The sequence below is a fragment of the Typopeltis vanoorti genome, chromosome 20 (genome assembly GCF_054136105.1).
Source record: "Typopeltis vanoorti isolate ZY-2024b chromosome 20, IOZ_Tvanoo_1.0, whole genome shotgun sequence".
NCBI classification, from domain to species: Eukaryota; Metazoa; Arthropoda; class Arachnida; order Uropygi; family Thelyphonidae; genus Typopeltis; species Typopeltis vanoorti.
The window spans coordinates 74,258,344-74,280,682 of NC_143568.1; the positions used below are offsets into that span (position 1 = coordinate 74,258,344).

Here is a 22,339-nt window from a genome sequence, read left to right on the forward strand (position 1 = left end):
CTCAAAAAATAATAAAAAATATCAACGGCAAACTGCTTTACTAATTGGAAACCCACTAGCTATTTAATGATCATCAATTTAGATTCTGCAATTCTCATTCCACAATAGACCTCTTTGCTTATCTCACTCACCTTTGGAAGAAAGCCATGGGAAAGTTTAGAGAAACTCAAGTGGTTGCTCTTGAAATGTTCAAGGCATTTGATCAAGTCTGGCATCGTGTCCTTCCTTACGAAGCTACCATCCTATGGCATTTTTTGCTCCCTTTATGAATGGATTGCCAGTTTCTTCTCTGGCTGTTCACTATGAGTTATATTAGATAGTTTCCTTTCATCAGATTTCTTAACTAATGATGGTATACTCCAGGGTTCAGTACTGTCACCTAACATCTCCCTCCCATAGATTAATGATCTCTCCCTGACATCCTATTCATAGCTTTGCTGACAACAGTACTCTCCACTCCTCTTTTTCATTTTCAAAACCTTGTAGGGCTCAAGTAACTCATCTTCAAGATCTTCTTGATATTCTTTTTTTGTTCCAAACAGTACTTCTCTCCTGACACTTTATAAAACTCAAATCCACCCAACTTTAAAATACTGTTCCCACATTTGATGTGCTACACATAGAAGCAAACAGGTGCACTTAATTGATGACTCCTCCCTCCAGTCACTTTCCCATAATGTTCTGTCTGCATTATGTCTCTTCTACAGGTATTTTCATGGGCACTGCTCCTCTGAACTGGCCACTATAATCTCTCCATTTTCCTGTACCCATATATGAACATAAGCAGCTGCCAGCAAATACCCATTTACAGTTAAACTCCAAACTCATAACCTTCTCATCCTCTGCCTTCATTTCCTACACCTCTGCTCTTTGGAACAGTCTCTCCCACACTGTCTTCCCCAATGATTATAATCTTCAGGTTTTCAAAAACACATTTCTCTCTTCTATCTCTCACTTAATCACACATGGCACTATTATGTCAGAGGTCTTGAGACCTCTTGTGTTTGGGGATGATTATATATACAGTCATCCTTCATTATCCCCTATTTAATTTAATAAGGGATAACGAGGAGGAATTATTTAATTCCTCCTAACTGTAGACATACTGTTGGTCGCTGATGTCATTTAAAGGAAACAGAATGGGCAGAATTTCGGTGTCAGTTTTCATCCAACTGTTATGGAGATCAGAAGAGATTAAAAACTGTGAGAAAAACAACTGATTTTGAGACATTTCGAGACCTCTCAAATGAAGCCAAGCTAAGCACAAATTCATCTGAATTAGTAATACCCTATTCCTACTGCTTTCAGTCAGTACCCATTCGAGACATATGCCAGATAAGTTTTGCAAAGTGTTTGAGTCCTTCCCTATGTATATCTTCTGTTAAATAAATGTATTAATTTCATAAGTTTAATTTTATATTTTGACTAGGACAGATATTTTTTATTTTGTGTATCTACTGACCATTTTAATCTTTCAACAAATGTGATATATCCATTTTCCCTAAATTTTACTGTTTATAGTACATTTTCAAGTATTTTGTCCTATATAATCTGGCATAATCTGATTCATTCTCTCTTAAAAAAAAAAATAAAAAAAAAAAAGAAAAGATTTTTCTGCAGTCTGCAAAGTTAATGCCATTTTCTTTCATAATATAATCCATATCTGTATATGATGAATATGAGTGGAAATAATGTGACACGTGATTTTACATCAGACTATCTTCCTTCAGAGTTAACTACAGTGGGGGTCCTCGACATGCGTCATTTCGACTTTATGGCGGTAATCCCATAAATAATTTAAAAAATAAATTTTGACTTGAAGCAGCACAACGTAAAATTCAAACGTCGCGGATGAACTTGTTTGTGAGGGCGGCGGAAGAATACACCGTTACGCGCCGTTTGTTTAAGAGAGGTGGCATCCCTTGGGTCCCAGCATACACTCTTTGGGTACTGCATGCTTTGTTTACATCCGCTCTCTCACTTTTGTGTTTGTGTTTTTTTGCGAGTTTTTACCCTTCAATATGGCTCCCAAACATAAGGCAGACTCTTCCGATGGCAGTGTGTTGAAGAAAAGGAAAGCCATTACATTAGAAGTGAAATTGGACATTATTAAAAGGGCAAAAAAAAAGGGGAGAAACGGCAACAAACATTGGCCGCGCATTGAACTTAAGTCGTACCACAGTCGGGACTATTATCAAGGATAAAGTTTGCATCCTTGAACATGCGAAAGGATTGGCACCCATGAAATCGACTGTGATTACGAAAAAACGTTTAGTAGGCTCATGATTGAGATGGAAAGGCTTCTTGTTCTTTAGCTGGAAGATGGCCTAGTTCTGTTTCTTGATATATATACGTATGACTTTAGGGTGTTTTAGGTTAGGCTTACCTAAAATACCCTAAATTACTAAAATTACCATAGCCTAAGTAACTTAGGCTATGGTAATTCTGACTTGCATTGAAAATCGCCTTACGTCGGTCTGTATGAACAGATCTCCGACATAACTCGAGGAACCCCCCCCCCCCGTACTTACAACTTAAATATAGACTATGTATTGCCCTGTATAATATTCTATTTACACCATCCAACTATATTGTTTTGAAAAGCTTTTTCCTGAGCAGTGGTGAATGCAGCCCCTGGGTTGCAAAAGGTTGAAGGTCATTGCTCTAAAAGAATATAGAGAAAAATGTAAGAGCTAAATTATGAGTGAAAGTAACTAAACCAAAGTCATGGGACAACTTAGATAAATACCAGGAAGTTGGAAAAATTATTAATACCTTACCTCCATAGAATTAAAATCATCATCGGAGGCAGACACTGTTACACTCAAGCCCAGCAAACCGTGCTTTAAATACATTCAGTATATCTGCATTCACCACAATATCAGATGTTCTGGAAGCTATTTAAAGTAACTTAGAAATGGAGGAAAGAGTACTTTAAAAGGAATTAAACATGATAAAGATGACATGAAAACTGAAGATAAGGATATCCTAGATGTCTGGAGTAATTACTATGAAAGACTTAAATGAAACAAGAAGTAACAGAACTGTAGTATAAAATTTTCAAGAGAAATGCAAACAGGAGCACATTTCAATACTTGAGTTAGAAAATGCCATTAAATGCTTGAAATATGGAAGGGCAACTGGAGTAGATGATATCTGATCAGAAACATTCAAATATAGAGGTATAAAAGTTTTGCAGTAGCTACACTGCATAATTCAGAGGATCTGGTCAGAAGGTCGAATTCCAGATGATTGGAGTAGAGTCCTAATAGTTCCTTCCCATCTATAAAAAAAGGGAATGAAGCTGAATGCAAAAATTACAGAGGAATTTATCTACTAAATACTCCAGGTAAGATTTATGGAAGCATGCTTGAAAAGAGACTGAGAAAAATTGAGAAAGAGAAACTGGGAAAAGAACAAGCTGGATTCAGGCCAAATAAAGGTTGTCAGGATCAGATTTTCACTTTACAACAAATAGTTGAGAAACCATGGGAATAAGACAAGGATCTGTACTTAAGTTTTCTAGATCTGGAAAAGGCATAAGACAAGGTGCTCAGGAAAAAGCTTTTCAAAACAATACAGTTGGATGGCATAAATAGAATATTATACAGAGCAATACATCGTCTATATTTAAATTGTAAGTAGTTAACTCTGAAGGAAGATAGTCTGATGTAAAATCACGTGTCACATTATATCCACTCGTATTCATCATATATACAGTATATGGATCATATTATGAAAGAAAATTTCATTAAACTTAATATATTCTGATGATATTAGAAATGTATGTGCAAAGGCTTAAGTGCTGTGAGGACATCATATTGGAAGCTTAATGGATTGTATACAGCACTCAGAAAGGATTAAAACAGAATTCAATACTTCCTATATATTTCGTCTCAGTAAATGAGACATCTTCAGGGATTACAAAAAAATTAATGTAACATAAAAACAAATAACACACAATACTAAGCCCAACCACGTGGGTGACACTAAAGTCCTATCTAGGTGGAGGCTCTCTAAGGGCAGTTGTAGGTGGCCTGGAATGTAAAGTGGGACCTCTGGTGACAAGCGTTTCCCAAATCTTAGGAAGCTTAATGCAACCATATTTGTTGAGATTCGGTTGATTTCTGAGAGCTGCTGCTGATTCTAAGAATAGTCTCTTTCCATAAGATCCTGTGGGTTGTATCCAAGATATGGTCAGCCAGGCCTGACTGACCATAGTCATGTTTGCAGATGTATGACTTATGTTCCTCCAGGCAGATAGTGGCTGATCTGCCTGTCTGTCGAAAGTACGCCAGTTTACAGCAACAGGGTACTTTATAGACTTCAGGCACTGAGAGAGGAGGGAGCTGATCTTTTGTAGAGCAGATAAGGGTAGCAAGTTTGTGGTGGGGCTTAAATGCTGTGTGTGTGTAGGTTGTACTTTGCAATTAAATAGGCTGGCCTTTTCAAAAAGATGTCGGGATCAAGCTAAAGATCAACTTTCATTCCAAAAAAGCCCTCCGCATATATTACCACGCCAGCTTGTCACTTCTGACCGAACAAATCGACGCTACTCGTGCCACCCTCTACGCGACGAACACCGCCATTAGCTCCCTACAATCAGAGCTCTCCGCTGTACTTAACCCTGAACCTTGGTCTATTCTGTCTGGCATCTCTGAAACTTCCGCACAGAAAGAATTTCAAAAAATAAAAATATCAAGAAATTTAACAACCTGGTTAAAGCCAAACACCGCAACCGCAAATTCAACCACTCCAGACAGTAGTGAACTTATCATCCAAAAGGCTGAACGACGATGCCATCAGTTCCCTAAGTCTCTGCCACAATTTCGCGGTCGCTCCTAAAGAAGTGCCGGTGCTTGAGGTGATATACAATTTCAAACGTGGTATCTGTCGCTTAGTGCCGGAGATAGCAAATAACATCAGACTTGACATCGCCAACATCCTCGCCCAGTCTCCACCTCCAAAAAGTAATTTATCGTCTGCCCAACGCACTGCTCTCATGAAATTATGAAAAGAAAAAAGTATTGTCATCATCAGAGCAGATAAGGGTAATGCCACAGTCATTCTTAATAGGAATACAATCGGAAAATGGGGATTATCCTCCAAGATTGCTCTACCTACACCCCACTAGAACACAACCCCACAAAAACACAAGTCAAAAAATTAAAACACTTACTTAAAAAAAAGGGTCTTCCTGGCCCCTGGAAATCATGAAAAAACTCAAACCTTTCCGTTCCCGTCCCCCAAGAATATACGGTTTACCAGAAATCCACAAACCCAATTCCCCACCAAGACCTATAGTAGATGCCATTAACGCACCTTGCTACAAGTTGTCAAAACAGCTGGCCAGCTCTCTGACCCCCCCACTGGACTTTCCACGTCCTATATAAAAAACTCTACCCATTTTAAAATCCTCATAGAAAATTTAACCTTAAATAACACAGACATATTGGTAAGCTTTGACATCTCCTCATTGTTTACCAATATTCCCTTAATTGATACCTTAACACTCTTAAAAAACGTTTTTCCTTCTGACTTCTTAGAGCTCTTTTCCTTTGCCATCAATTCTGGTTATTTTTCTTGGAAGAACAAAATCTACAAAGCAGATAGAGGGAACCGCCATGGGTTCCCCCTCTCACCCCCCTCTTGCCAATTTTTATATGGAAGAATTTGAAAAACGAGCCATAGATTCAGCCCCTCTCAAACCTTCTATCTGGCTAAGATATGTAGATGATGTGTTCTCTATTTGGCCTCATGGCCCAGACACACTAGACTCTTTCCTCAGTCACCTCAACAGCCTGCATCCAAGAATCCAGTTTACAATGGAAAAGGAAAAGAACAATTGTTTACCTTTCCTAGACAGCTAGTTACACGCCTTCTCAACGGTACACTTTCCTTCACTGTATATAAAAAACCCACGCACACAGGCAGATACAGTCACAAACTCTCCCACCACCAACCCGCTCAACAATATGGCATTATTAAAACTCTTACCAAGAGAGCCCACAATCTTTGTTCCAGTGGAACTGCCCTTACAACTGAGCTTGACCACATACACAACACTTTCCTCTCCAATGGCTACAGCGATCACAGTATTAAAAAAATAATCAGGTCCTCCCCCTTTCCTTGGTCTTCTCTTCAGAAAGAGTTTAGAAATGCCATCACCATACCCTACATCCGCAAACATGACTATGGTCAGTCAGGCCTGGCTAATCATGTCTTGGATACAACCCACAGGATCTCATGGAAAAAAACCACCATGCTCCACTACAGAAAATTCAAAAAAGAGAGACTATTCTTAGAATCAGCAGCAGCTCTCAGAAATCAACCGAATCTCAACAAATATGGTTGCATTAAGCTTCCTAAGATTTCGGAAATGCTTGTCACCAGAGGTCCCACTTTACATTCCAGGCCACCTACAGCTGCCCTTAGAGGGCGCTCCACCTAGATAGGACTTTAGTGTCACCCAAGTGGTTGGGCTTAGTATTGTGTGTTATTTATTTTTATGTTACATTAGTTTTTTTTTTGTAATCCCTGAAGATGTCTCATTTACTAAGACAAAATATATAGGAAGTATTAAATTCTGTTTTAATCCTTCCTAAGTGCTGTATACAATCCATTAAGCCTCCAATATGATATTAGAAATGAAGATATCAAACTTAGCTCTTTGCAGATGATAATGTACTCCTAAGCACATCCAGTGCAAGTCTCCAAGATTCTCTGAATAAATTGAATGACAGCTGTAACATATTTGGCATGAAAATCAGCAGTAAAAAGGCTAAAATGATGAAAATTGGCAGGAACAAAGAAAATTTCAACTGCATTCTCAATGGAGATCCTACAGAACAAGTAAAATATTTAAACTATTTAGGTACAGTTTTTAATGAAGATGGCAAGTTAAATCTGAAAATAGACACCAGAATAAGCAAAGCTAGTATGGTGGGGAGTCAGCTGAATAAATTTATATAGAATAAGAGAGAGATTAGCCAAAACACTTAAACACTAAAAGTATACAAGACATCGTTCAAACCAGTTTTAAGTTATGGATCTGAAAGTTGGGTTAGAAATAAAGCACATGATCAAAGATTAGAAACCACAGATATGAAAGTTCTTAGAAAACTTAGGGGCTGAATAGATGGTATCAATGGCAGAATCATATTAAAAATGAAGACTTTAGGAAGTAACATGACAATGTTTGCATTTAAGAATGTGCAGAATGAGCAGAACAAATCTAAGATGGTATGGTCACTTTAACAGAATGGAAGAAGATAGGTTAGCAAAACTGGTGTCTCATGCCAAGATGGCAGGAAAAAGAGCCAGAGGAAGATCAAGGTCTAGATTGATTGATTGATTCAGTCAGAAGTGCCTTAGAACAAAATGTTAGATATGACAATATTGGAATGCTGACAAGTAACAGACTAATTTGGAGAAAAATTGTTAATTGGAGATTAGTAACAATGAAAACTTAATCATGAAGTGCTGTCATAGTAGCCTGAACACCTTGAGAGTACATAAGAGGAAATGGATGATGATGATAATAAATAACCACAAACAAGCAAAGCATTAAGAACAAACTGGAAAACATAAAATAAAATGGACACTATGACATACTGAAGAAATATAATCTTATCAGCAAAGAAAAGCATTTAATAAACATTTACAAGTCTAATAAGAGAAAAATAAGAAGAGTATAAAAGAAAAAGAAATGAATAAGCAAAATAAGATTTAAAATCAAAATATTGGGAAGGTTATGCCAAACAATTAGATATGACTTTTATGGAGTACAGAAACATATATGGAGGATGATGTGAAATCAATGAGATATGCAAAGACATTAAATATACCAGCTAGATAGAAAGACAATAGAAACTGAGGAAATAAAAATGTCAGAAATTTAAAAGCCAGAAAATACAAAATATAACAATTTCACAGAATCAGTATTCTCAAAAACAGGAGATCAACTGGAATTGACAGAATTTATAAATGTGCAGATAAAGAAACATGAGAAATGTAATTCAACTGTCAACAAATGGAAGATGATCATTACAACAGAATATTTATAAAGGGAATAAAATATGAACCCAAAAACTATTGAGGAATGAATTTTCTACATATTACCTTAAAAATATGCACAAAAAATTATCAAAAAAGAATTAGAATCATGACTAAATCATAATGCCAAACAACTAAGGTTCTGTAAGAGGAGATCATGTACAGAAGCAATGTTTGTTGTAATACAAATAATAAAAAACAATGGACAGAACATAACCAAACAATATTTATGCATTTCACTGATTTAGAAAAAAAAACTTTTGATAGAATTAGAATACAGGGCATTTTGAAGGCATTAGCATCAAGAAATATACCACTACAAATTACCGAAATGACTGAAGATCTCTCTTTCTCTCTCTCTCACACACACACACAATGAATGTATAATACAATATCACATAAAGACACAGAAAATCCCAATGATAAAAAGATTCAGAAAGCAATTCTTAAAGTCCATATTTACTTAATTTAATTATGGATGAAATAATAACATTATTTATTCCATTTAGGAATAAAAAATAAATTTGGTTGAATATGCAAATGATACAGTATTATTTATAGGAAACAAATATAGCCTTCCAAAGGTATTTAACTTACAAGCAGCAATTTTAAGGTTAACAAAGAAATGGAAATATTAACAAAGATAATGAAAGCAATAATTAACTGCAAAAGATCAATAAAATGTGAACTGGAACATAACAGAAAAATATTACAACAGTAATGGAATTTAAATATCTATGAATAACAATTAAAGGTGAAATTATAATAAACACACCCACACAGAAGAACAATCTCTCAAAGACAATATCAATATATTTAAATTCAGTTATATGAAAAATAAAGATCTACCACAAATAAGAATCTCTAAATTGAGGGAATGCAGTTTGCAAAGCTTTGTGAATAGGAGGAAAAAAGGGGATGTGATTGAGACATTTAAGTTGGTAAAGGATTGTTACCAGGTTAATGCGAAAGAAATTTTTCAGAGAATGAGGAAAGGAGAAAGAACAAGGGATTATACCTTGAAGTTGCATAAGGAGGGTGTAAGCAGGAGCCTAAAGAGTAGATTCATTGCATGGAGAGTGGTTGCTCAGCAGAATGCTTGGCCTGACATTGTGGTAAATACAGATAGATTAAATGAGTTTAAAGCATTATCCTGCCGAAATATGCTATCCTATCCCTGTTGAAACATTTTCCTCCTGTTAACCAAGTTTCAATGATATCAACTATCTTTGGAGCAACTGAGTAAATAAACCAATCAATGGCACATATTCATTCCCTTTATTCCTAATGCTCCTAACATTTGTATATAGAAAAACCAGTGAACTGTCAGTATTCATATAGCTATTACTCCCCACCTGGCTCTGCAATATAGCATACACCCTCATTTTTCAAGCCACTATCTCCACATGAGGCCATCCCTGCTGTATTCCACCTTTGCAATTGTAGTTTCCCTGCCCTGACACACACTCACTTGACAAGAAAGCAACAGTCTCTCTAAATACCTGCATCCTTCAGCATTCAAATGTAATACAACTCTTGCATACAGCTTTCATCTATCCTCAAATGTACTCCAGCATCCACATATTCTAAACTGCTCTTCTCCTCTACATTATCACACTGGGGCAATCCACTTACTATCATTCCTTGGACACATTTCTGCTGCACTCCCTAACATCAACCCTTAAATTTCACACTACTTTCATACCAACTATTACTATCATTTCCTCTATATTTCTGTCCCTCTTCACTGCCATTATCACACCCTCTATCATTCCATCCAGCAAGAACTCCTCTGGCACTGTACTTTGCACACCCCCAAATCATTGAATCTCCATACATGATACTCCAAACAAATGCATTCATCCTTCCCTCACCAACAATCCTCAACTCTTCCTGCTTCCAATCTCTCTTTTGACTTTCTCCAATTTCCTCTTTCCCCCCATCTCTCCTATTCTCTCTCTCAGTAGAATATTTATCTCTCCACACATTCTCCATTCAATTGACAATCTTACACACACACACACAGCGATCAGATAAACATACACAACACACTGCTGGTATTCACAAATTGGTATTCACCCCCCTTCCACACTATCAACACTACTGCTAAATCCTGAGAACAAAAATACTTGTGTCTCCAGCACTTCCCACTGTCCACATTTCATGCAGAAATTCCCATTCCTCACTTTCCAGCCACATATTTAAACTACAAGATGTATACATTCCACATATGTAGCAAGCTACGAAATCAACTATGCTTCAAATAACATAGCCTTTAAATGGTGGGGTGCTGGGCGATAACGTGTTACAAATGGCAGCTGCCATGTCAAACATGATCAATATAACTGGATACAATACTGAGAAAATAATATCCTAAGAAAAGACCACACCAATCACGAACACAAAAAAAAATGTCAATTTCAATAGTGCAAACTTAAAAACAAGTATTGGTAGCTAAATAAACACAATAAAATCCTTCCTTACTACTAACATTTATCTTTTTTTAACAGTTCATGTCTACCAACAGCATATGTCTTAATGTGGTCTGTCATACTGTCAAATATGGAAACAGACAACAGAATAAGCAAAGCTGGTACGGTGGGGAGCCAGTCAGTGGTGTAGCTAGAGCTTTTGCCACCCGGGACAGTCCCTGAGTTTGCCGCCCCTCTCAATACACACCAAAAATACTACAAAAAGTCAAAACGAGGTATAGGGAAATAAATTAAAATGTTATGTTTATTTTTTAAGTAAAACTTTAATTTCAACATTCTAAAATGTTATATTTTTTGCTTTTCTGTTAGCAAAATCATTGATGACATTGGAGAAGTCTATTTCATAGTAATATAGGTAATTCTTAATCAATTTTATTTAGAAAATCTCCTCTCACAACTAGCAACACTCACAGCAATCGTGAGGAAAATTCGCAGCAGTATTACAATATTTGGAACTGAGTTCTCGAGACTGTATTTTAGAATTAACTGCAAAAGTTCAAAAAGGTTCAAAGTGCTGCCCGGGGCAGACCGCCCTCCTATTGAATAAATTTATATAGAATAAGAGAGAAATTAGTCAAAGCACAAAACTAGCAGTACACGACAGTGTTTAAATCAGTTTCAAGTTATGGATATGAAAGTTGGGTTAGAAATAAAGCACTTGATCAAAGACTAAAATCTCACGAACTCTCGTAGCTATAGTCTCTGAACTATAGATATGAGAGTTTAGAGAAAAATTAGAGAATGAACAGATGGCATCAATTGCAGAATCATATTAAAAATGAAGATACTGGGGAGGAACTTTATCCATTAGCATTCAAGAATGTTAGCAGAGCTAATCTAAGATAGTATGGTCACTTAAACAGAAGGAGAGGAAAGGTAATATTTGATGCCAAGGTGGCAGGAAGAACAGGACCCCCCACACACACACACTTGAAAACCAAAATATTAGATATGACAATATTGGAGTGCTGACCAAGTAAAAGACTAATTTTGAGAAAAATTATTGAAGTAGTTAACTTGAAATTTCTTCAGAACTTAACATGCGCTTTTAAACTTTGCACATACTGATATGTCAAGCAGGTTAAATTTTATGTAAAGGTGCCAGACAAATTAGTAATCTTAGAATTCTGTTATTTATCCATTTAGGGGGGAGGGTGTTTCTACAGACCCAGGAGAATAGAGGGTGGGGACCAGGAAATGTTTAGACAGTTGAGTTTGGCAAGTGCAAGAAGAAAGATTGTTATGGGAGATTTTAACTACAGTATTATAAACTGGGGAGAGGAAGATGCATATAGCAATAAGGGAATGGAATTTCTAGAATTCTTGAGGGACAAATGTCTTAGGAAACATGTAATAGAGGGAACAAGAGGTTCAAGAATTTTTGATTTGGTTATAGCATCAGAAGAGTTGATAATAACTGAGATGACATCTCTCCCACCAGCTGGAGAGAGTGACCATATTGTTTTGACTTGGAAAATGAATAGTCATGCAGGAGTATCAAAGAGATGGGAACTTATGTGAAATTATAAAGCAGGTGATTATAATAGTCTAAGACGTCAACTTGGGGAAGTTTCATGGAGGGAGGAATTGGAAGGCCGGGATATCGTTAGTGCGTGGGAAATTGTGAAAGAATATTTGTTAGCAGCAATGGTAAGTTGTATACCACCAGTGAAGAAGAGGACACAATTTGGAGTAAAGTGGATGACAAACAATATTAAACAGGAATTGCATGCGAAAAAGAGGCTGTGGAAGAGATATAAGGAGACAGGAGAAGAAAAGGTGCATGAAGAGTATAAGACACAGGCCAGAAGAGTGACTAGTATGGTAAGGAAGACGAAACTGGAATATGAGAGGAGATTAGCCCTAAGATCCAAAGAAAATCCTAGGGAATTTTTTTTTTTTTAGATATGTGGCCAGTAGGAGAAGAAATGACTGTGGAAGAATGATATTGTGGGATAAAAGTGGGAATAGAGTGACTGATGCAGAGGACATAGTAGAATTGTTCAATGAATACTTTATTGGCGTGTTTAATCCTGGAGGAGTCAGTTTTAATGCTAGAGGGATAGGGCAAGTTCAAGGTTTAGAGGTACAGGAGAAGAGTGTGTTTCAAATACTGAGTATACTCCGGATGTCAGTAAAGCTGTGAGACTGGATGGTATTTCACCATGAGTTTTGAGAGAATGTGCTAGGGAACTGACAGTGCCTTTGACCTGGCTTTTCAATGAAATTCTGGCTGCTGGAAAGGTGCCCATGGAATGGAAGGTAGTGCCATTGCATAAGGGCAGTAGCAGACTGGAAGTGTCTAATTATAGACCAGTTTGTGTGTCATCAGTAGTTAGTAAGATCTTGGAGAAAGTAGTGAAGGACCGTATACAGCATTGAACAGACGAGGGTAATGTTATCTGTAGGAGTCAACATGGGTTTGTGAAGGGGGTGTTCTTGTTTTAGCAATATGCTAGCCTTTTATGATAAAGCTACAAGAGCATTAGATGAGGGAAAGGCATATACTGCCATTTTCTTAGACTTAGACAGGGTGCCACATGATAAGCTGATATTTAAGTTGCAGCACATGGGTCTGGATGTCAGATTGGTCAACTGGATTGAAGATTGGCTGTCTGATAGGTATCAGAGAGTTGTGTATGGTGGGGCAGTTTCAAAGAAGCAGAGGGTTACAAGTGGGGTCCCACAGGGCTCAGTACTGGGACCTATATTGTTTAACCTTTACATCAATGACATTATCAGTGAATTGCAAGGGGATATTCAGTTGTTTGCAGATGATGTGAAGCTGGGAAGGATTATTATAATAGTGCAGATGCGGCAGCCCTGCAAGAGGATTTGAATAAGCTAGATATATGGGCAAATGAAAGGGGATGTCGGTTTAATGCAGCAAAATGGAAGGTCTTGAGGTTTGGGAAAAATCAATGGGACACTGCATACTCTATGGAAGGAGTTATACTGGAGGAAGTAGGGGAGACAAGAGATCTGGGGTTGATGATTGATAGAAACCTGAAATTTAGGGGACATATTGCAAAGGTGGCAAAGGTAACACAGAGGATTGCTGCAATGATGAGAACACTGACCTGCAGAGATAAAACAGTTATCATTCTGTTGTATAAGACCCTGATCAGACCACACTTGGACTACTGTTCTCAGATTTGGTCGCCAGGATTTGAAGGGGATAAATTAACTGTGGAAACGGTACAAAGGCAGATAACAAAGATGGTTTCAGGACTGTACAATGACAGTTATGAGGATCGGCTGAGGAAATGTGGACTGCAGAATTTGGTGGATAGAAGGAGAGGTGATATGATTGAGACTTTTAAACTGTTGAGAGGTGGTTACATGGTTGACACTGGGGAGTTCTTTCGCTTGGTTGAACAGCTGGAAGGAGTGATGACAAGAGGCCATCCCTGGAAGTTACGAAAGGAAACTGTGAGCAAGAGGGTGAGGAGGGGTTTCTTTGCATGGAGGGTGGCTGAATCATGGAATGCATTGCCTGATGGAGTGGTGAGAGCGAGAATGGTCAATGAGCGGTATGATAGACTTTGTGTTTCTTAGGGGGAGGGGGGACCTCCCCTCGATGAGTCTTGATAGACTGTGTTTCTTAGGAAAGACCTCCCACAATGAGTCTTTTGACTCCATGGAGGCCTGAATAATAATAATAATAATAATATTATACTGCATTTTGCATACTCTATGGGAGGAGTTATACTGGAGGAAGTAGGAGAGACAAGAAAGTTGGGGTTGATGATTGATAGAAACTTGAAATTTAGGGGACATATTGCCTAAGCTTTGCTAAAAATAACATGAGTGTTTGTGCACCACTGAGTGAGAATCTAATGGGTCAAAGATCGATTGCCAGAGGCAATACATGTGCATCAGAGTTCGCGTTGACCGTGAAGGGAAGGCATGCAACTAACTCCCCACCACCACCAAAGTGATTACTAGGGGAGAATGTGGCACTAGTGAAAGGGGTTGTGCCTTGAAGTGAGCAAGGAAGGAAAAGGATATGACGTAGTTCAGAAGTGTAGGAGCACGTAATTTAAAAAGGCAACGCAGCACCGTACCGGGGCTTTTTCTGTTGTTCGTTGGATCTCCAGCCAGAGCCCCCTTGCAGGTCAGTCGTCTGCTCTTGCGGGAGCCATTCTCTCCGTGCCCCAATGTTCGTCCTGGTTTTGTGGGCGAAACGTCGAGCCACAAGCGAGGAAGGAATGCCGAGCAGTCCTTGAGAATCTGCCAATAGAAAATTCATTCAGCGGAGCTGAGGTACAGTATACAATACAGACAGTCGAGCTTTGCTTAATCCTGGTAACCAGTGAAAGGCAAGCACGTGTCTCCAGTGTCCAAGATTCATGTAACCCGAGTCTGACGAGAAGGAAACTACAGGTCGAATGGAACCAAAAATAAATCTGAAAGTGAAGCTGTATCGAGATATGCATGATTTTCCAGCAGTTCCCAACTGGGTGGTAATATAGAAACCTTTTCTTTGTTCAATGAAAGTGTGCAGAAAGAGTGAATGTAACCTTAATAGAACGTTTAAGACTAGAATATTGTGATTTCGCATAAGGACTCTAGAAACCTGGTTTAGAGAGAGACAGACTAAATTCCCAGACATGAATGTGAAAATTAGAGCATGACCTGAACGTCTGTGAGTTGCATAACCTTAGCAGTATTGTAACATTAATCTTTGTATTACCTTTGTTTGAAAGTTATGTGGACTTGATACCTATGCTTGTTTAAGATAGAAGTTAGAAAAATTGAGTGTACATATTTTATCTGAAATTAGTATTGAAGTCAAGGCATGACAGAGTTAATCTTAATAGTGTTGAGACATTAGCCTTTGTTTCACCTTTGTTTGAGTGCCATGTGGAATTGTTACCTAAGCTTGTTAAGAAAGAATTAGAAAGACTGAATGCCTATGATTTAACTGAAATTGATTTAGAAGTGAATATATGTCTGAATTATTCATGATTTGTAATTTGTCTAGTGCATAATTAAATGTTTTCTTTTGATTTAATAATTGCCTTGCCTGAAATCATCTTCTACTGCATCCCCCATTAAAATCGAACCACAGCAAGAGGTATTTTGGAAGGGAGGTCACGACTGCAGACTAAGATAGTGATAATTTTGAGACTTGAGTTATTTTATATAAGATTCATAAATTAAGGATATTGTTCAGAGCTTGGTACTGGTTCTGTGATTCTTCACTGGTTGAAAATCTAGAACTTAGGGTGGCACAGCTAAATAGAAATTTTCTCTGAGTTCGAACTAAGAACCTGCATTAGCTCAGAAACAAAGTAATTGCAATTGTCTGGTGGGAATCTCTTTGCTTTCAACCCATGAACCATATCCTTATAGTAAAATACAGCCCCAAGTTAAGAAGAAAATTTAGAATATAATAGAAGAGACGTAATTTAACCATAAAATAGACAATAACTATAGAAAGGTGGGGGGACGTAACACCAGGTAATTGATGATGATGATGACAGAAATGTAAAATATTTAATCCAAAAAAGAAGAATCATGTTACCCTTTAGAAATATCTTAAATTACCACCACCTCATAAGATAACTCAGGTCCATATTAATAATTCTCTGGTACAAAAACAATATTTTTTTTGGAAATATCAATACTTCCCAACTTCTCTTTGCATAAACATAGAACATCTATGGCTATCTCATCTGAAATACCTGACATGATTTACCAAATACAGATGTTGTTACTTGTCGACTCAAACAACTGCTTAATCTGATTTCTAAATCTGTCTAGTTATGGATTAAAATTGCTCACATTTGGGGCATCTCCTCAAGCCTCTTTCCAATAAAGAGCAATCAGAATAATTAATGACTCCTCCCAAAACTAAATTAATCCACTTACCATCGCACAAATTTTATTCATATGTTTATCTCAAGATCTAAGAGTTATGCTCCCACAAACTTTACATAACTCGAATTTTATGTAAGTCAGATTAACCCCCACCCATTAATCACAATATATTGCTTACATGTTTACAGTACATATATGAGGTAGTGCATTATTATCATGTTTTAAAGGTTATTTCTATCAGTTTCATTCACAGGATGCATACACAAATTAGATTCAGTATGCAACTATTAATGCAATTGTTGTAATTAATGTCTAATTATTAATTATATAATAAATTATAAATAGTATGATAAATAGAGGGAAAAAAAAGTTTAATTTGGCCAATTCAAACCTTCTGTGTGAAATGATCAAAAGATGACTGAAGTGTTTCTTTCTTTCTTCCTTCTCTTCATAAATCTCTTGATAGCAGGCTAAAAGAATCATTTATTTCTCTTTGGACTTAAAGTCCACAGAGGATCTATCCTCCAATTATGGAGGGCCTACTGGATCCATCCTCCCATTGCTTTGTGCACCTACATATTGATATTAAAAATATCTTTACCGGAATTATCCAGAAATCTGTCATGATAAAGAATTATGTTATGGAATCATTACATTACAAAACTGTCTCATTTAAGAGTGTGGTGGACACTCATAACAATGGGAACTTATGGTAAAGATGTTTTAAACACCTGCCACGATACAAAAATTACTACAAAAACTACTAAATAAGCAGCAGGACACATTATTTACCTGATACAGAATTTTTTAAAAGATATTTATCAGATAAGTACTAGAAATTTTTTTCCTTTAAAACTTATTTTCATATATGTTTACGCACGGGCTTACTTTTGTTCCTTTCTTCCGATCATTTTTTATACTTATCCCAGTGCATACAAACACCAAAATTTATGAAAGTATGAATTTTATTTATGAAATTTATGAATACATATACACAGAACATCCATGTTCAACAGTAAGGAAGTGCATGCATACACCCCATAGGCTGTCTACCTTGCAGACACGCTATCAGGCAGCATGTGACTAACACAATAACATTTTTATAATTAGTTTCCTTATAGCCCTTTGAAGATAATTTGCATAAGTCCAAATTTATGTAAGTCAGGGACTGTCTGTATATATAAACAAACTGCATAGTAAGATTTTCCATATCTTATTAATGCAGAATATGAAATTTTTACATTGCATCCTGATAACAACTGTTACTGGATGCACTGTATTCCATTAATTTTATAATGTAATTTTTTAAAATAATATAATGCTTACGGCTTTTAAGAATTTACTATAGCACTTCATCTTCCCCCACTCGCCTTCAATTATATATTTGAGACAATATTCACTTTAACTATGAATTATGCATATCATTTTCACGGTATGCAAGTGAGAACTATATGTTGTCTTTTGCTACTTTACATAAATACTACCAATGGTTTCAAACCCTCCCCCCCCCACACACACACCCCAACCTCTATATTTTTAGAGGCATGTGTGATCACATTAATATTTTGCTTAAAAAGACAAACAAAAATTAATTGCAGCTAAAATTAAGTTTATGAGAAAAACTGCGAAGTATACTCTATTCATTCACAAAAGAAATGAAGAAATTATGAAAGAATTAAACCAGGAATCAGTACTAGAAAAAAAATATAAACATAAATGGATGGAACATGTTGAAAGAATGAGAGTAAAAACAGAAAGATTACCAAAACAAATTTTAAATTACAAACAAGGAAAAAGAAAACCAGGACGATCTCTAAAGAGATTCAACGATAACTTCTAAAACCTTAACAGGCCACTCTAAGGCCTAAATCCTTGAAAAGCATGATGATGATGATATTATAAACATTTATTATTAATATGCAAAATAAATATTTTGCAAATATAAAATATGCAGTTTGATACAATCACCGCTGCATAAATCTCAAATAAATAACTCTGAGATTCCTTTATCCAATTTGTTTTCATTATCTTATAAAAAAATAACTAGGATGATCATATGATCATCCTAGTTATGTTTATGAACTAATTTTTTAAAACAATAACTATAAAGTGAAAAAAAAAACTTACCCCATCTCCTGAGTCTTCACAAACAGAACAGGTCTTACAGTCTATACACTGCCAAGGAGACATCCTTGAACGAGCAGCAAGTTCTGTACTATAATCCATACAGCTTGGGTGAGCTATTGAAGAGAAACAAAGTTTTTTATCATCTTATATTTTAATATATTTGCATTAGTACAGCTGATTCTTGCTACAGCAAATTCTGTTATAAAAAACTAATGAAAGTTCTGAACAAAGTCCTACAGCATAATGCAAACTGTAGAGAAAATTCACTATAGCAAACTATCCAATTATAACAAATCTAATCCTCTGGTCCCTATGATGAGATGAGTGAATACTCTACAGTGAAATCTTGATGTAATACTTATTGAAAGATGTCCAATGGTTATATATAATTATAATAGTCTAATTACTTAACATCAGACTAGTTGGGGAAACCCTATTTACTGGTTCTTTGTATTAGTGAGTCAATTTGCTCTATATGCTAGCAAGCTAGTTTTTCTAAGAGGAGCCTACCTGAACACTAAATATACTTAATAATTGAAGGTTTATTGTAAAGGCAAATAGACTCAGCTACTCAAAGAGTCCCATATCGAAATATGTGGGACTCTTTGGTTGTTATAGTATTCTTGATTTTCTTGCAATGATTGAGAGGTTTTACAACCAGAGAGCATTAATTCCCAATTATATATATTCTGGAAATGTTTTGATAAAAATGGGAAGAGTTAATTAATGTTCAACACGATATGAACTGTATAATAACTTAGGATGTACATAAATTTGACAATGTTTAACTCTTGATAGAATGATACAAATTTTCAATAACGTTTTTTTTTTTTTTTTTTCAAATTTATATCTGAGAAGGAACATTTCATTGTAATAGTCAAGAAAGATCACAGCAATCTGAATGAATAATAAATAAATCAGAATAAAATAACTTGAATTATTCTATGTTCAGCTTTTATGCCACCTTTATCATCTCTGAACAACCCTTTTTTTTTTTTTTTTTTTAAGTTGTTTCAATAGCCTCCAGAACAAATAGTTGCCTTCATGATATGATAATTATCTTCTATATTCTTCCAAAAGCATTCCCACAGCTTTGGTTAGATACAACATTTTCCAACATTTTCTTCTATTTTCTATAAGGGCATATGCTAAGTTACTTGTTAAGGATCTTCAATATATTTCTTTTTGACAGACTGCATCTTTAACTTTTTGTGTTTACCATTAAGTTCTGATTTTTCTATCCTTACAGAAACTTGTTTCTCTGAATTATTCAATACTTTCTTCAAAGTGTGCCACACTGTCAGGTTAAGGTTTTCTTTGCAGACTTTCACCCCCCCCCCCCCAACAAATGATATTTGTGTATCTGAGTCTACAGTTCAGCTGCTTGTTTTCTGTACCTTTCTTCCACATTTTTCTTTTTAATGTAATACTCATTTTTATCCTGCTCAAAACTGAATAGCAATCATTTCCTGTTTCCATTCCCTTGCATACTCTTGTATCCCAAACCAGTATGAAGATACCACTATCAAGAATAACACAATCAATAATACTTTTCTTTCTTCTCTATGTAGATGTATGCAACCCTGATGTGAAATGTACTGTTTATAATGATAAGTACATGTCCCGAACAGAAATTCAGCAGTTACTTACAACTATTAACTTTTTTTTTCCCTCCCCAGATTCAAACCTACCCAAAATATTTCCATATGTCTGGGATTTAGGTCTTCCAACAAGAATCAGCTTTATCCTTATGCCAGTTCTCCTCTCTAATTACTAAAAAAATTCCTCTACTTCTCTTTTAGAACCTTTGTGGGACATAGGCACGATTAAGATCATCAACACTGTTGAAGTTCCCATTCTGAAATATGTTCACATTACATTACATCAGCATTGTAGTGGGGCCAGGAGAGAGTTAGCACTCCAATTTTTTTTTTTTTTTAAATAATAATAGGTAAATTTCAAAATATTAACAATGCACAATTATGCTATAAAATTTAATTATAGATTTTTGTAGATCCAGATGTTGCTAAGAAAGGATAAGGAGAGGGAGTTAGCTGGGTGTGAAGCTGCATAATGCCTTGTAGTGCTCTAGCATTTTTTTATTTTGCATTACACTGCAGTTCTCCATGACCTGACATACAAGATGTTCATCTTTTGTTTAGTGTTGAACCCTATTGCTACACCTTCCTTTTTCTGATCACTATTAACTATGTTAACATGGTATTTCTGTATAGCAATCCCTCGTTTAGTGCACCTAATGTGTTCTTTAAAACAGACGCATTAATCAAAAACGCACTAATCGAATATAATAACCTATGGGAAAAAGTATATTTCGTTCCTCAAATTTCTTTTTTGAACCTTAATTTCTTTATAAAAGAATTAGGGTATGTCTCAGGGCCTAGTTAAAGGAAAACCATGAAGCTGAAAGACAATAAAACATTCAGAATATAAATTTTATAATTCTACTTCTTAACAAAGAATTGAGCTAACGTAGTTTGGAGGGCATTTTGTTTCTTTTTTTCATACAACCGACGGTATGGCCCTATTGCCTCTTCTACTCTTCTGCAAATTTTACTGTTTCTCTCTTCATCAGGGTCAGCCTCTAAGCATTGCTGCTTAAAAACTTCGATTGTATACCAATTTCAAATTGTTTCCGTGAAATCTCTTTTGGCTGGCTATTGGTTAAATTTTCTTCATATTCTTCGGGATCTTCCTGCTGTGCTTCTAAATTTAGCTGGTCAGAATCACTCAATTCTTCAGAATGAGATTTAATTAACTCTTAGATGTTATCATTGACAAAGAGAAAGAAATGAAGGGCGTACGAATTGGTTGCCAACACGTGAAATCACATGCTTTATAGATAAAATTTCCCAACTGTTATACAAGCAAAATAGTTACCACTTTAAAAACTACAATGATCATAAAAGAGAAGTTAATTTTCCGACGTGTAATATTAAACAACTCATCCCAGAAGATGGATTGATTACCCTATTATCGGAATGGATTCTCCTTTTTGTGAGATACGCAGAAGTGTCGAAAGGTCTCGAATCTGTGGGCGTACTATAGGCAGACGACATAAATTTTGGCGGTAAAAATTTGGAACATAGTATACACGGAAGTAATGTAGTATGCCATTAAAAATAACTTTGTAAAATGTTTTAAATTGGTAACTAAATTATTTCATTCTGGTGAGTGATTTTTTAAAATAGTTAGCCATAAAAATGTATAGATAGAAAATTTTTTAAATCTGTAACATTTATTTTTAAGATGTATATAGATGCACTAATCGAATTTTAGAGGCGCACTAATCAAATTTGGGTATCGAAAAAAATGACACACTAATCGGGGGTGCACTAATCGAGGGATTATTGTAATTGTTTTGCTAACTCTTCCATTCATGCTTCTAACAGTGATGATGATATCTTCAATTCTGCTGAATGTGAAATTGTTCCAGTAGATGGGTGCTGACTGTACATCCTAGTTCTCTGACAATGGGCCTTGTTTTCAGAAACACTTATTCAACAGTTAAATCAGGGTACAGGAAGTACTTGAACACTTTCTGTACCTGACTAGTCTTTTCTCCTTCCAAGATTGCTTACCCATATTCACAATTTCTACAGATATTTCAATGGGCACTGTTCAGCAGAACTAGCACATGTTCTCCATATCTGCTAAACCTACAGCAACATGAGTAACACCTGCCCAATATCTTTTTACAGTTAATCTGCTGACTCATGGAACCAACTCTCCCAATCATCTGTCATTCCATCTACCTCAGTTCTATGGATGAGCCTTTCCCATGAAATAACTCCCCAAGACTACAATACAGCCTCCAGCTC

At 36.1% G+C, this 22,339-nt stretch overlaps 1 protein-coding gene across 2 annotated transcripts in view; it reads right to left on the reverse strand.

The window, feature by feature from the left end:
* LOC150095567 (histone acetyltransferase KAT6B-like) overlaps positions 1 to 22,339 on the reverse strand; it is a 243,785-nt gene that overhangs the window by 65,255 nt on the left and 156,191 nt on the right. For both annotated transcript variants that reach the window (XM_090409990.1, XM_090409991.1), the window contains exon 3: positions 18,501 to 18,613. In XM_090409990.1, coding sequence (XP_090266116.1) covers positions 18,501 to 18,613 — 113 coding nt within the window. The remainder of the gene's footprint in view (positions 1 to 18,500; positions 18,614 to 22,339) is intronic.